The sequence below is a fragment of the Bufo gargarizans genome, chromosome 2 (assembly GCF_014858855.1).
Source record: "Bufo gargarizans isolate SCDJY-AF-19 chromosome 2, ASM1485885v1, whole genome shotgun sequence".
Lineage (NCBI taxonomy): Eukaryota > Metazoa > Chordata > Amphibia > Anura > Bufonidae > Bufo > Bufo gargarizans.
The window spans coordinates 383660802-383674945 of NC_058081.1; the positions used below are offsets into that span (position 1 = coordinate 383660802).

The 14144-nt window shown below is 48.9% G+C and overlaps 1 protein-coding gene across 1 annotated transcript in view; it reads right to left on the reverse strand.

Moving 5' to 3' along the window:
• The window catches only part of LOC122926283 (solute carrier family 22 member 5-like), a 130580-nt gene extending 117243 nt beyond the window's left edge, over positions 1-13337 (reverse strand). Inside the window, exon 1 of the mRNA XM_044277657.1 lies at positions 12359-13337. Coding sequence (XP_044133592.1) covers positions 12359-12751 — 393 coding nt within the window. The 5' untranslated portion in view covers positions 12752-13337. The remainder of the gene's footprint in view (positions 1-12358) is intronic.
• Between the last annotated feature and the right edge of the window lie 807 nt (positions 13338-14144).

A 14144-nucleotide genomic window follows, 5' to 3' on the forward strand; every position in this document is an offset into this window, starting at 1 on the left:
CCTGTGCAGAGGTTAGGAGGGAGCAGACAAGCTGACGTCACTTGTGAAAGGAGAATCCTGTGTTATCAATACAAAGGTGATATGTCATTGTAATCCTGCCTGTCATGATAATGACATGGCTGTTGAAAAGTTACCTGTACAGAACAGGACATCTTGTGACCTATTTTAGGCCTAGCATTCAGTGCGTAACTGCACAATTTTAGGATAAAAAATAAATAAATCGAGATATTGACATGGAAAATTACAGTATTTTTCGCTTTATAAGACGTACTTTTCCCCCCCAAAATTCGGAGAATATGGAGGTGTGTCTTATAAAGCGAATACTAGTGACCACTTCCATATGGAAGCGCTAACTAGCATTCATTGGGTGCTGGGAGCGGGGAGCAAACAGGCGCAAGAGCTTGTAATACTCACCCTCTAGGTCTTCATTCCTGGGGCTGGCGCTTCACTGTCCTGACCGCGTACAGTGTCAGGACGTATTGCGTGCACTATGACCTGACGCTGCACGCAGGCCAGGAAAATGGGGAGGGCAACTTCTGCCGGAGGTGGAGAGGAGCCGCGACGCAGGATAGGTAAGAGGAGTTTATTATTTTAGTCTGATGGGGGTCGGACAAGGTGGGTTGATCTGAGGAGGGTCTGACAAGGTGGGCTGATTTGAGGTCTGAAGAGGGTCTGACAAGGTGGGCTAATCTGAAGTCTGATGGGGATCTGAAAAGGTGGGCTGATCTGAGGTCTGACATGAAGGGTTGATGTCATGTCCTGTTAAGGGTGTTAAATGTGAAGTCCTGATCTGATGTCCTGATATTTATGGGCGTCTGATGAAAAATATTTCTATCTTATTTTCCTCCTTAAACCTGGGGTGCATCCTATAAAGCGAAAAATACATAAAAAAAAAAAAAAAAAAGTTTAAAAGGGGTTGGCAAATTTTGACCAATATGTAGGTAAGATGACTATATGACCTGAATCCAGCCTTTGTTGATTTTCTGTACAGTTTGCTTTATTTCATAAGTCATGTCCACTTTTTGGGCAATTCTTCTGTGCTGTCCAAACAGAAGACCTGTCCATATGATGGCTGCTGATGGAGGGTCATGTGACCAGGCAAAAATAACCCTGCCATCTGCACTTGGAATGTTGAGAATTTAGTGCAGGTGCAGTGTGTCTGAATCGAGGAAACTGAATAATTTTCCTAGTCACATGATCTTCCATCAGCAGCCATTTTATGGACAGCACCTCTGTGTGAACAGCACAAAAGGCTTGACCAACAAGAGAGAATATATTATGAAATGTAGAAAATGGTGTACAATATCAACAAAGGTCATTTTAGTAAATGTCATATAATCATCTTACATACACATTTGTCAACAATAGCCAGAATGTGGCCAACCCTTTGGCCACATTCTGGTGTCGCTAAGGTCTGCTGATGATCACATTTTCAAGCAACTAGCTCCGTTTTTTAGCCACATGAAACCTCAAGAATTGGATGAAGCCTGTTTGTTGATGTGCAAGTAATCACTACTTATCACACACTGAGAGGGACAGAATCCATGAACTGAAAGACTCCTGTTCAACGTTGTGTGTCTTGGTGGTTGAGAGAACAACAAACTGGAATTATAGCAAGAGATTTAGGCTACTTTCACACTTGCGTTCGGGGTTCCGCTTGTGAGTTCCATTTGAAGGTTCTCACAAGCGGCCCCGAACGGATCCATACAACCCTAATGCATTCTGAGTGGATGCGGATCAGAATGCATCAGTATGGCACTGTTTGGCCTCCGTTCCGCTCAGCGTTCGGGTGTCCGCCTGGCCGTGCAGAGCCAATCGGATCCGTCCAGACTTACAATATAAGTCAATGGGGACGGATCCGTTTGAAGTTGACACAATATGGCCCCCATTAACTTTCAATGTAAAGTCTGGACGGATCCGTCTGAATAACTTTCAGACTTAGAATTTTTTCTGAAATATAATGCAGAAAAATAAATATAAATATATTCCCAAAATACCTTTCATTAGCAATAATGGTTTATTTTGTCTGGGGAGCAATCATTAGGGGAAATAAAATGGCTGCCGTCCTATTAGCACACACAAAACCTGTCCTAATCATACAGGAGGACAAGTTACTTCACAACACCGAGGTAAAGAGCTGCCTCATCCTCTTTTCTGCTTGTATTCAGGATCATAATCCCTGACAGGTGAATCTCTGTGAGAATGGAGAAGATGAGGAGACATGGGAGGAGGGTGGGGATGTGGATAATGAGCAGCAGCACTTGTGTGCAGTCTCCATTACCAAAGCCCCACATTACCAGTCTGTCCTGTCTGTCCTCTCTGTACTTCATATCTCCTCATGATCTCCATTTCCACAGAGATTCAGCTAAAGATCATATTAAACTGTATTCAGGATCATAATCCCTGACAAGCAGAGCAGAGAGGAGGATAAGGCAGCTCTTTATATCAGTGTTGTGAAGTAATTTGTCCTGCTGTGTGATTAGGATAGGTTGTGTGTGTACTAATAGAACGGCGGCCATTTTATTTCCCCTGATGATTGCTCCCCAGACAAAACAAGCCATTATAACTAATGAAAGGTATTTGGGAATATATTTATAATATTTAAGTATTTTCACTTTCTTCATTCCTGGATAATCCCTTTAAAAAAAAAGAAAACATCTGTCCCCAGGCTTGCTTATTCCAGCAACACTGTCCACTGCTTCATTTCAAATCTGACCCGAAATGGCTTGGTCCTGTGATGACTGCGGCCAATCCCTTTAATGGCACGTCACAGAGCTGGAGCGCCGAAGTCTCGCGATGCGCGAGCTAGCGCATGCGTAGTTCGTTCCCTGTGCTTATGCCGCTAGCTCGCGCATCGCGAGATTTCGGCGCTCCAGCTCTGTGATGTCAGCCAGCAAGGAGGAGATTCGGAGGACGCGGGGCAGTGCTGGGCTCCTTTCCGCTGGACTCATCTCTGGATACAGGACACATATGAGGTTCATTTGCATATGGATCAAAACGTTTTTTTTAACACAATAAAAGCACAGAGAGCTATGGGGACTGGGTATTGCAGATGTGCTAGCGGCCATCTAGCAGCCCATGTCCCCAGCTCTATGGCCAAAATCCTGGTGACAGGTTCCCTTTAAGGCTCCATTCACACGTCCGCAAGGTATTTTTCAGATCCACAGATCTGCAAAACACGAACAGCGGCAATGTGCGTTCCGCATTTTTCAGACCGCACATTGCCGGCACTAATAGAATATGCCTATTCTTGTCCACAATTGCGGACAAGAATAGGACATGTTCCATTTTTTTCGGGAACGGAGTTGCGGACCCGGATATGCGGGTCCGCAATTCCGTGTCCGTGCAGCACATTGTGCTGCTCCATAGAAATGAATGGGTACGCAATTCCGTTCCGCAAAATGAGAAACGAAATTGCGGACGTGTGAATAGACCCTTAGGCCTCATGCACACGACAGTATTTTTTTCACGGTTCGCAAAAACAGGGTCCGTAGGTCCGTGATCCATGACCGTTTTTTCGTCCGTGGGTCTTCGTTGATTTTTGGAGGATCCACGGACATGAAAAAAAAGTCGTTTTGGTGTCCGTCTGGCCGTGCGGAGCCAAACGGATCCGTCCTGAATTACAATGCAAGTCAATGGGGACGGATCCGCTTGACGTTGACACAATATGGTGCAATTGCAAACGGATCTGTCCCCCATTGACTTTTAATGTAAAGTCAGGAGTCCCTTTTATACCATCGGATCGGAGTTTCCTCCAATCCGATGGTATATTTTAACTTGAAGCGTCCCCATCGACATGGGAACGCCTCTATGTTAGAATATACCGTCGGATACGAGTTAGATCGTGAAACTCAGATCCGACAGTATATTCTAACACAGAGCCATTCCCATGGTGATGGGGATGCTTCAGGTTAGAATATACTAAAAAACTGTGTACATGACTGCCCCCCCCCCCCCTAATTAAAATCTCCCCCCTATCATTGGTGGCAGTGGAGAGTACCGATCGGAGTCCCGGTTGCCATGGTTACTTAGCAATTTGTAGAAGCATCATACTTACCTGCGAGCTGCGATGTCTGTGTCCAGCCGGGAACTCCTCCTACTGGTAAGTGACAGATCATTAGGCAATGCACCACACAGACCTGTCACTTACCAGTAGGAGGAGTTCCCGGCCGGACACAGACATCGCAGCTCGCAGGTAAGTATGATGCTTCTACAAATTGCTAAGTAACCATGGCAACCGGGACTGCAGTAGCATAAGTTATATATAATCAATTGCACTGTGGAGTGAACACTTTGGATTTAGCTGACACTTGGTACCAGTTGTGTCTCTTACACGCTACGGAATACAGCGCAGCATAAACATTGTGCGCTGTGGTTTCGGTATATGAGCAGCATTCACGTTTATCCACGTATATTTATAGGACATTGCTGGCACCCTGTTGTATACACAGAATTGTGGGACTTCAATACACCCATGAGAATTCCTCCCTATTGTAGGAAAATTTCACATCATTTGCATAGGTATATGTGTGTCTACATGTATGTTTTTATATATTTTTTTAGGGGTTTGCTTTTAGACTAATAAAGTCCATTATTCGTTACTATCTTGTGTTTCCCTTCTGAGTGTGCCCCTTCATATTGCTTACACCTCCTCTTGTTTTCTGAGGTCCTGAGGGTGAGCACCTTATCCATACGGTGAGGGGGTGAGCCGCTGTATTCTTGCAAGTCTTCCATGTCCCATCATGTTTACAGCATATCGCTAGGATAGACCATCAGTGTCAGATAGGTCCCACTCCTGTCTTCCTAATGGGGTCCCAGAAGTAAAGCCTCATTCACACGACAGTATCCATTTTTGCAATACGGACAAGAATAGCACATGCTCTAGATTTTTTGTGGAGCCGCAGAACAGACATACGGATGTGGACACCACACGTGTGCTGTCCCTATATTTTGGGGCCTGACTGAAATTAATGGGTCCGCATCCGATCCGCATTATGGATGCGGACAGAAATATACGGATGTGTGCAGTGGCGTACATAGAGAAGTAAGGGCCCCATAGCAAGGATCAAACCAAGCCCCCCCCCCCCCCCCACACAGGAAAGAAGGGAGAAGGGTTTATGTCTAAACCCTTTTCTATGACCCTTGGGGCATTTTTCCACTGCTTCATTTGCTTAAAGTTGTTCCTTTGGATAGAGTCCTGACCAAGTGTTCACCTCCAGTAGAAGAGGAGATAATCCCAACTAAGACTGGCCCCCCTCTTGCCCTGGGCCCCATAGTAGTCGCCTGGTCTGCCACTATGGTAGTTACACCCCCGGGTGTGTGAATGGGCCCCTTAAGGACAGCATGCATACATACATGCCTGGCATCCTTTCTATTCACCAATATGGTACTTTAGTAAATAGCTGAGCGAGCGTGTTTGGCCATTTTCGGAAGCCCCCACAGAAGTGAATGGACAGCGCACGCTTTTATAGGTCGGGTTACAGACTTTATACATTATGGTGGTAAACAAATGGTCACTATCACTTACCATTTATGGTGGGTATTAGCCTCTGCTGGATTTTTAAAAACCGAATAGAGAATATCCAAATTATAGGCATCCCTAGGGGGCACGTTATGTGCAAATACAGCTTAATTTAAAATCTCTGATTGCAGTCAGAGAATGGAAACATTCAGAGGCTGAAGACCCATCCAGACCTAATGCTTGGTTAGAACCATATTTCCTTTGGGGCTTAGGGTACTTTCACACTAGCATTTTTGTTTTCCGGTATTAAGTTCCGTCCAAGGGGCTCAATACCGGAAAATAACTGATCAGTTTTATCCTAAGGCTACTTTCACACTTGCGGCAGTGTGATCCGGCGGGCAGTTCCGTAGTCGGAACTGGCCGCCGGATCCGCCGATCTGCTGCTGCCTGAAAGCATTTGTGAGACGGATCCGGATGCGGATCCGTCTCACAAATGCATTGCAAGTACGGATCCGTCTCTCCGCTTGTCATGCGGACCGACGGATCCGTCTTGTACATTTTTCTCATTTTTACCGATCTGCGCATGCGCATGCCGGAACGACGGATCCGGCATTCCGGTATTCTGAATGCCGGATCCGGCGCTAATACATTCCTATGGGGAAAAATGCCGGATCCGGCGTTCAGGCATGTCTTCAGTTTTTTTGGCCGGAGAGAAAACCGTAGCATGCTGCGGTTTTCTCTTTTGCCTGATCAGTCAAAACGACTGAACTGAAGACATCCTGATGCAAACTGAACGGATTACTCTCCATTCAGAATGCATGGGGATATGACGGATCAGTTCTTTTCCGGTATAGAGCCCCTGTGACGGAACTCTATGCCGGAAAAGAAAAACGCAAGTGTGAAAGTACCCTAATGCATTCTGAATGGAGAACAATCCGTTCAGGATGCATCAGTATGTCTTCAGTTCAGTCTTTTTGCCTTTTCAGGACAGAGATAATACCGCAGCATGCTGGGGTTTTATCTCCGTCCAAAATTCCAGAACACTTGCCAGCAATTTTTTCCATTGAAATGCGGCCCAGAGTGTTCCGGCAAAACAGATCCGGCATTGCAGTCTGCGCATGCTAAGACAGCAAAAAAAGTGTGCGCCCACCATCGCCCCCCCCCCCCCTCCCTCTATAGCAGTAACAACATTGGTGGCAGTGTGCGGCCTCCCATTCCCCCCCCCCCCCATCATTGGTGGCAGCGGAGTTCCGATCGGAGTCCCAGTTTAATCACTGGGGCTCAGATCGGTAACCATGGCAACCAGGACGCTACTGCAGTCCTGGTTGCCATGGTTACTTAGCAATAGTACAATAGTAGAAGACTCATAGTTACCTGCTTGCTGCTGCGATGTCTGTGTCCGGCCGGGAGCTCCACCTACTAGTAAGTGAAAGGTCTGTGCGGCGCATTGCTAAAGAACTGTCACTTACCAGTAGGAGGAGCTCCCGGCCGTTCACAGACATCGCAGCAGCAAGCAGGCAAGTATGAATCTTCTACTGTTGTACTATTGCTAAGTAACCATGGCAACCAGGGCTGCAGTAGCTTCCTGGTTGCCATGGTTACCAATCGGAGCCCCAGCGATTAAACTGGGACTCTGATCGGAACTCCGCTGCCACCAATGATGGGGGGGGGGAATGGGAGGCCGCACACTGCCACCAATGTTGTTACTGCTAAAGAGGGAGGGGGGCCGATGGTGGGCGCACACTGTGCCACCAACGATTTATTACAATAGAGGGAGGGAGGGGGAGGGGGCGATGGTGGGCGCACACTGCGCCACCAACGATTTATTACAATAGAGGGAGGGAGGGGGAGGGGGCGATGGTGGGCGCACACTGTGCCACCAACGATTTCTAACATTAGAGGGAGGAAGGGGGGGCCCGATGGGGGGCGCACACTGTGCCACCAACGATATTCAAACTGGGGAGGGGGTTTGCCCCCTGCTGCCTGGCAGCCCTGATCTCTTACAGGGGAATATGATAGTACAATTAACCCCTTTAGGTGCCGCACCTGAAGGGGTTAATTGTGCTATCATATCCCCCTGTAAGAGATCGGGTGCTGCCAGGCAGCAGGGGGCAGTCTTGTACAAAGTTTGCAGTGTATTCTAACTAGAAGCGTCCCCATCACCATGGGAACGCTTCTGTGTTAGAATATACTGTCGGATATGAGTTTTCACGAAGTGAAAACTTAGATCAGAAAAAGCTTTTATGCAGACAGATCTTCGGATCCGTCTGTATGAAAGCAACCTACGGCCACGGATCACGAACACGGATACCAATCTTGTGTGCATCCGTGTTCTTTCGGATCGTGTGCATGGGGCCTTAGGGTCCATTCACACGTCCGTTGTTTGTTTCCTGATCTGTTCAGTTTTTTGCTGAACAGATCTGGACCAGATCTGGACTCATTCATTTTCAATGGGTCCTGAAAAAAAACGGACAGCACAATGTCAGATTTTTTTTCAGGACCCATTGAAAATGAATGGGTCCAGATCTGTTCAGCAAAAAACGGAAGAGATCAGGAAAGAAACAACGGAAGTGTGAATGGACCCTTATATTGAGCATACAGGTAATGAGATTTTTTTTTTCGTTCAGCCTCTGGGCTGAAAGAAAAAAATGAACGGCACAGATTTCTTCATTCGCATCGATCAATGTGGATGAAAAAATCTCTGCCAAAAAAAATAAAAATAATGGAGGGGAAAGGCGTCTGCCAGGACATAGGAGCTCCGCCCTACATCCATACCCACTTAGCTCGTATGCCCTGGCAAACCAGATTTCTCCATTCACATTAATCAATGTGGATGAATAAATCATTGCCCGGATTTTTTATATATATATATATATATATATATATATATATATATATATATATATATATAGGTTGCCATATATAAGTGTTTGCCAAAGCATAGGAACGCCGCCTCCTCCTCAGCTCGTATGCCTTGGCAAACGTATCTGTTACTGCAGAGTAGAAATCTCGTCTTGCAGCGCCGCATACACCGACTTGCGTGTAATCTGACAGCAGCGCAATGCTTCTGTCAGAATGCACATCGGTGCTGCAGCTAATCGATCGGTTGGTCCACCTGGAAGGTAAAAAAAAAAAAGAAAAAACCAGGCCGCAACGCAATAATTTTATTAACTTTGGAATAAAATATATAAACTTTAACTTTTTTAACTGAACATTAACCTTTTTTGCTTACTGGTGTTTTTTTTTTTTTTTACCTTTATAGAACAAACCTCTCCTTCCCCATGGGTCAATGTGCAAAGCGCAAATCGCCCAAAGATGTGGCGAAGTGCGTTATGCACTTTGTCCCAGGTGAAAGGAGACGTTTGTAGCAGCTGTGTGAGTGAATGGGCCCTAATAGCCCTGTGTGCCTGTCCTGGTGAGATGATCCCTATGCTAATAGTGTACCTGTGAGTGGTACTTCCAGAAACACTCTCCAAAGCATAGGGCAGGGTGGTCAGGACAGTCAGGACAGAAATAGCGGGTGTCACGCCTTATTCCACTCCTGCTACAGACACGACATCTTTTTCGGGGTGACGGTTGGGTTGAGGTACCAGGAACGACATTGGGGAAATGTCGCTCGTGTAGACGGCTAACTACACTGGTGGATGGGGCCACGGAACCGCCTGGGTACAGGAGGTTCTCGATGATCTCTTCCTGAAATTTGAGGAAGGATCCAGTTCTCCCAGCCTTACTGTAGAGAACAAAACTATTATACAGAGCCAATTGAATTAAATATACAGACACCTTCTTATACCAGCGTCTGGTTCTGCGGGAAACTAAATACGGAGACAACATCTGGTCATTGAAGTCCACCCCTCCCATTAGCAAATTATAGTCGTGGACTGAGAGGGGCTTTTCAATGACACGGGTTGCTCGCTCAATTTGTATTGTCGTGTCTGCGTGAATGGAGGAGAGCATGTAAACGTCACGCTTGTCTCTCCATTTCACCGCGAGCAGTTCTTCGTTACACAGTGCGGCCCTCTGCCCCCTTGCAAGACGGGTGGTAACGAGCCGTTGGGGGAAGCCCACGCGACTAGTTCGCGCGGTACCACAGGCGCCAATCCGTTCTAGAAACAAATGCCTAAAGAGGGCCACACTTGTGTAAAAATTGTCCACATAAAGATGGTACCCCTTGCCGAATAAGGGTGACACCAAGTCCCAGACTGTCTTCCCACTGCTCCCCAGGTAGTCAGGGCAACCGACCGGCTCCCGGGTCTGATCTTTTCCCTCATAGATCCGAAATTTGTGGGTATAGCCTGTGGCCCTTTCACAAAGCTTATACAATTTGACCCCATACCGGGCGCGCTTGCTTGGGATGTATTGTTTGAAGCCAAGGCGCCCCGTAAAATGTATCAGGGACTCGTCTATGCAGATGTTTTGCTCTGGGGTATACAAATCTGCAAATTTCAGGTTGAAATGGTCTATGAGGGGCCAAATTTTGTGGAGCTGGTCAAAAGCAGGGTGGCCTCTGGGACGGGAGGCGGTGTTGTCACTAAAGTGCAGGAAACGCAGGATGGCCTCAAAACGTGCCCTGGACATAGCAGCAGAGAACATGGGCATGTGATGAATTGGGTTCGTGGACCAATATGACCGCAATTCATGCTTTTTAGTTAGACCCATGTTGAGGAGGAGGCCCAGAAAAGTTTTAATTTCGGAAACTTGGACTGGTTTCCACCGGAAAGGCTGGGCATAAAAGCTTCCCGGGTTAGCGGTGATAAATTGTGTGGCATACCTGTTTGTTTCGGCCACAACTGTGTCTAAGAGCTCCGCAGTCAAGAACAGCTCAAAAAATCCCAGGGCCGAACCGATCTGAGCTGTCTCAACCCGAACTCCAGACTGGGCAGTGGAAGGGAAAACTACAGGTGCGGCTGAAGTTGGGGACTGCCAATCAGGGTTTGCCAGCACCTCAGGGATTCTAGGGGCTCTACGGGCACGTCTTTGCGGTGGCTGCGATGGGGTCACTACTGCACGTGCCACCGTACCAGCTTCAACTGCCCTTCTGGTGCTCGCTACTTCACCAGGTTGTACGGCAGTGCTGGTACTAGGTCCAGGGAGGGCTGGGCTGCTGGTGTATGCCTCACCACGTAATCCGACAGCACCAGCCCCACTCTGCTGCTCTTGAAGCGGATCCTGCGCAACCTGTGGTCTAGCGACACGGGGCCGGGTACGCCTGGTGCTATCAGGGACCTCAGCCTCCTCGTCCGAACTTTGGGTCAGAGAGCCACTGCTTTCTACAGGTTCGTATTCTGACCCGCTGGATTCATCAGATGAGGGTTCCCACTCCTCATCCGACTGGGTCAGAAGCCTGTAGGCCTCTTCAGAGGAATACCCCCTGTTTGACATGTGGGCAACTAAATTTAGGGGTATTCCCTGAGACTACCCAAGAAAAAAAAGCAAGCCTGTCTTACAAAGGGGAGGCTAGCGAAGTACCAGAGGCCGCTGCGGTTGATAAAAAATATCAAAACAGATTTTTTTAATCGCCGCAGTGTGTGTAAAGTGATTGTGCAGTGATCAAAAAAAAATTCTGCGTTAGGCGGTCCGGAGGCGGTTAAACAGCCTGAGCTCCACGCAGATATATTTCCACTGCACTGATACATAGTAGTAAACTATCAGGAGCAGCAGGGCACAAGGCACCACAGGCCAATACGTGTCGCACATGTCTGTATACAGTAAGGGTACTTTCACACTTGCGTTGTTTGATTCCGGCAGGCAGTTCCGTTGTCTGAACTGCCTGCCTGATCAGGCAAACTGTATGCAAACGCATGTCATTTTTTCTGACTGATCAGGATCATGATCAGTCAGAAAAATGCATTGCAATACCGGATCCGTTTTTCTGGTGTCATCAGGTAAAACACATCCAGTATTTATTTTTTTCTAATTTTTAAAGGTCTGCGCATGCGCAGACTGGAAGGATGGATCCGGCACTCCGGTATTTTGAACTAATACATTCAGGCAAGTACAGTTGTTTTCGCCGGAGATAAAACCGTAGCATGCTACGGTTTTCTCTTTTGCCTGATCAGTCAAAATGACTGAACTGAAGACATCCTTATGCATCCTGAACAGATTACTCTCCATTCAGAATGCATGGGGATATGCCTGATCAGTTATTTTTCGGTATAGAGCTCCTAGGACGGAACTCTATGCCGGAAAAGAAAAACGCTAATGTGAAAGTAGCCTTAGGGTACTTTCACACTTGCCGCAGTGGGTCCGTAGGCTCCGCAGTGGGTCCGTAGGCTCCGCTCGCCTCAGTTATGTGCCCAATCCGTCCTTTCCGTTCTCCTGCTCCTATAACGGAGCAGGAGAACGGAAAGGCTGAACGCTGGTGTGAACTCAGCCTTATATACACTGCGAGTCATGACCGGTATATGTCTCTGTAATATAGACTAGGGAAATACTCATGGAAGCAAGAAAAGCAATGTGAACAGAACCTTACAAAACCTATTATGCTGTTCACATAGTTCTCTAAACGTTTTGGACCCGTACCGAAACCTGACAGACCCTATTAAAGTATGTTCACACTATCAATACCCACTGCGTATTAGAACATCAGCACATCATTCACTGGTCACATCAGTGCTTTCACTTTTACATTGTCTCCTAGCAACCACCCATGGAAAACAGACTGATGTAGAGCCAGAATCAGACCAAAGCAGTGGATGCTGCCACTTTCAGACCTGGCAGTTGCTCTACTGACTATTCAGAGAGTGTCCTAGGTCCTTGTAGGTCAGCCTCTGGATATATACAAGAAGGCTCTATTCACTGTCAGCAAGCAGAGATATTCAAAGTTATAAAAGGTGAGAAGCCAGATTGTAAAATTAACGTGACCCGATATAATGCGGTACAGGACACAACACTGACCTCGGTGACTACGGTGGAGTGGTAGAGGTCCCGGTCATAGCGCCAGCCGTCCAGACACTTCTCCTTCTCGATGTCCTCCACATTGACGTCCACCCCAGGAAGGAGCCCCAGGGCAGAGTAGTTCCTCAGGGTGTCCAGCCTGTACCTCCAGCACCTGCTCTCCACCGGCTGCCCATCCTTCTCCTCCCAGGGGATGCTGACATTCTTCCAAGCCTGGCTCAGGTTGGCACTGTCGGGCACCAGGCACCGGTGCTCAGGAATAGCGACCAGGAAGACAGCGGAGAGCCCGGTGAAGCCATTGGGTATGATGCTGGCGCTGAGGAGGAAGAAGATGGTCAGCTGAAAGGGCCCCCAGTCCCCGAGGAAGGAGGTCGCCTCATCATAGTCTCGCATGGCTGGGGGGAGGCGGGCGCCCGGGCGGAAGAGGAGGGCTGAACCCTGCGGGGAAGCACAGCAACAGATAACTGTGACTACCAGGCGGCCTGTGCTATGTACTGGCCACAGCACGGACTATACACTCGTGGGGCGGCCTGAGCGCGGGGCCTCCCATAGGCTGCAAGGTGACCACCCAGAGTCCGCCCTCCACTGCCCGGTTATCAGGCACCTGTCATGTGGGGCTGAGCTCAGTAACATTACCAGATGTGTCCTTGTGACTGAAACACCCGGGGTGGCCACCCAGAGTCCGCCCTCCTCGGCCCGGTTATCAGGCACCTGTCATGTGGGGCTGAGCTCAGTGACATTACCAGATGTGTCCTTGTGACTGAAACACCCGGGGTGGCCACCCAGAGTCCGCCCTCCTCTGCCCGGTTATCAGGCACCTGTCATGTGGGGCTGAGCGATGTGTCTGTGTGACTGAAACACCCGGGGTGACCACCCAGAGTCCGCCCTCCTCTGCCCGGTTATCAGGCACCTGTCATGTGGGGCTGAGCGATGTGTCTGTGTGACTGAAACACCCGGGGTGACCACCCAGAGTCCGCCCTCCTCGGCCCGGTTATCAGGCACCTGTCATGTGGGGCTGAGCGATGTGTCTGTGTGACTGAAACACCCGGGGTGACCACCCAGAGTCTGCCCTCCACTGCCCGGTTATCAGGCACCTGTCATGTGGGGCTGAGCTCAGTAACATTACCAGATGTGTCCTTGTGACTGAAACACCCGGGGTGGCCACCCAGAGTCCGCCCTCCTCGGCCCGGTTATCAGGCACCTGTCATGTGGGGCTGAGCGATGTGTCTGTGTGACTGAAACACCCGGGGTGACCACCCAGAGTCCGCCCTCCTCGGCCCGGTTATCAGGCACCTGTCATGTGGGGCTGAGCGATGTGTCTGTGTGACTGAAACACCGGGGGTGACCACCCAGAGTCCGCCCTCCACTGCTCGGTTATCAGGCACCTGTCATGTGGGGCTGAGCGATGTGACATTACCAGATGTGTCCTTGTGACTGAAACACCTGGGGTGGCCACCCAGAGTCCACCCTCCTCGGCCCGGTTATCAGGCACCTGTCATGTGGGGCTGAGCTCAGTGACATTACCAGATGTGTCCTTGTGACTGAAACACCCGGGGTGGCCACCCAGAGTCCGCCCTCCTCTGCCCGGTTATCAGGCACCTGTCATGTGGGGCTGAGCGATGTGTCTGTGTGACTGAAACACCCGGGGTGACCACCCAGAGTCCGCCCTCCTCGGCCCGGTTATCAGGCACCTGTCATGTGGGGCTGAGCGATGTGTCTGTGTGACTGAAACACCGGGGGTGACCACCCAGAGTCCGCCCTCCACTGCCCGGTTATCAGGCACCTG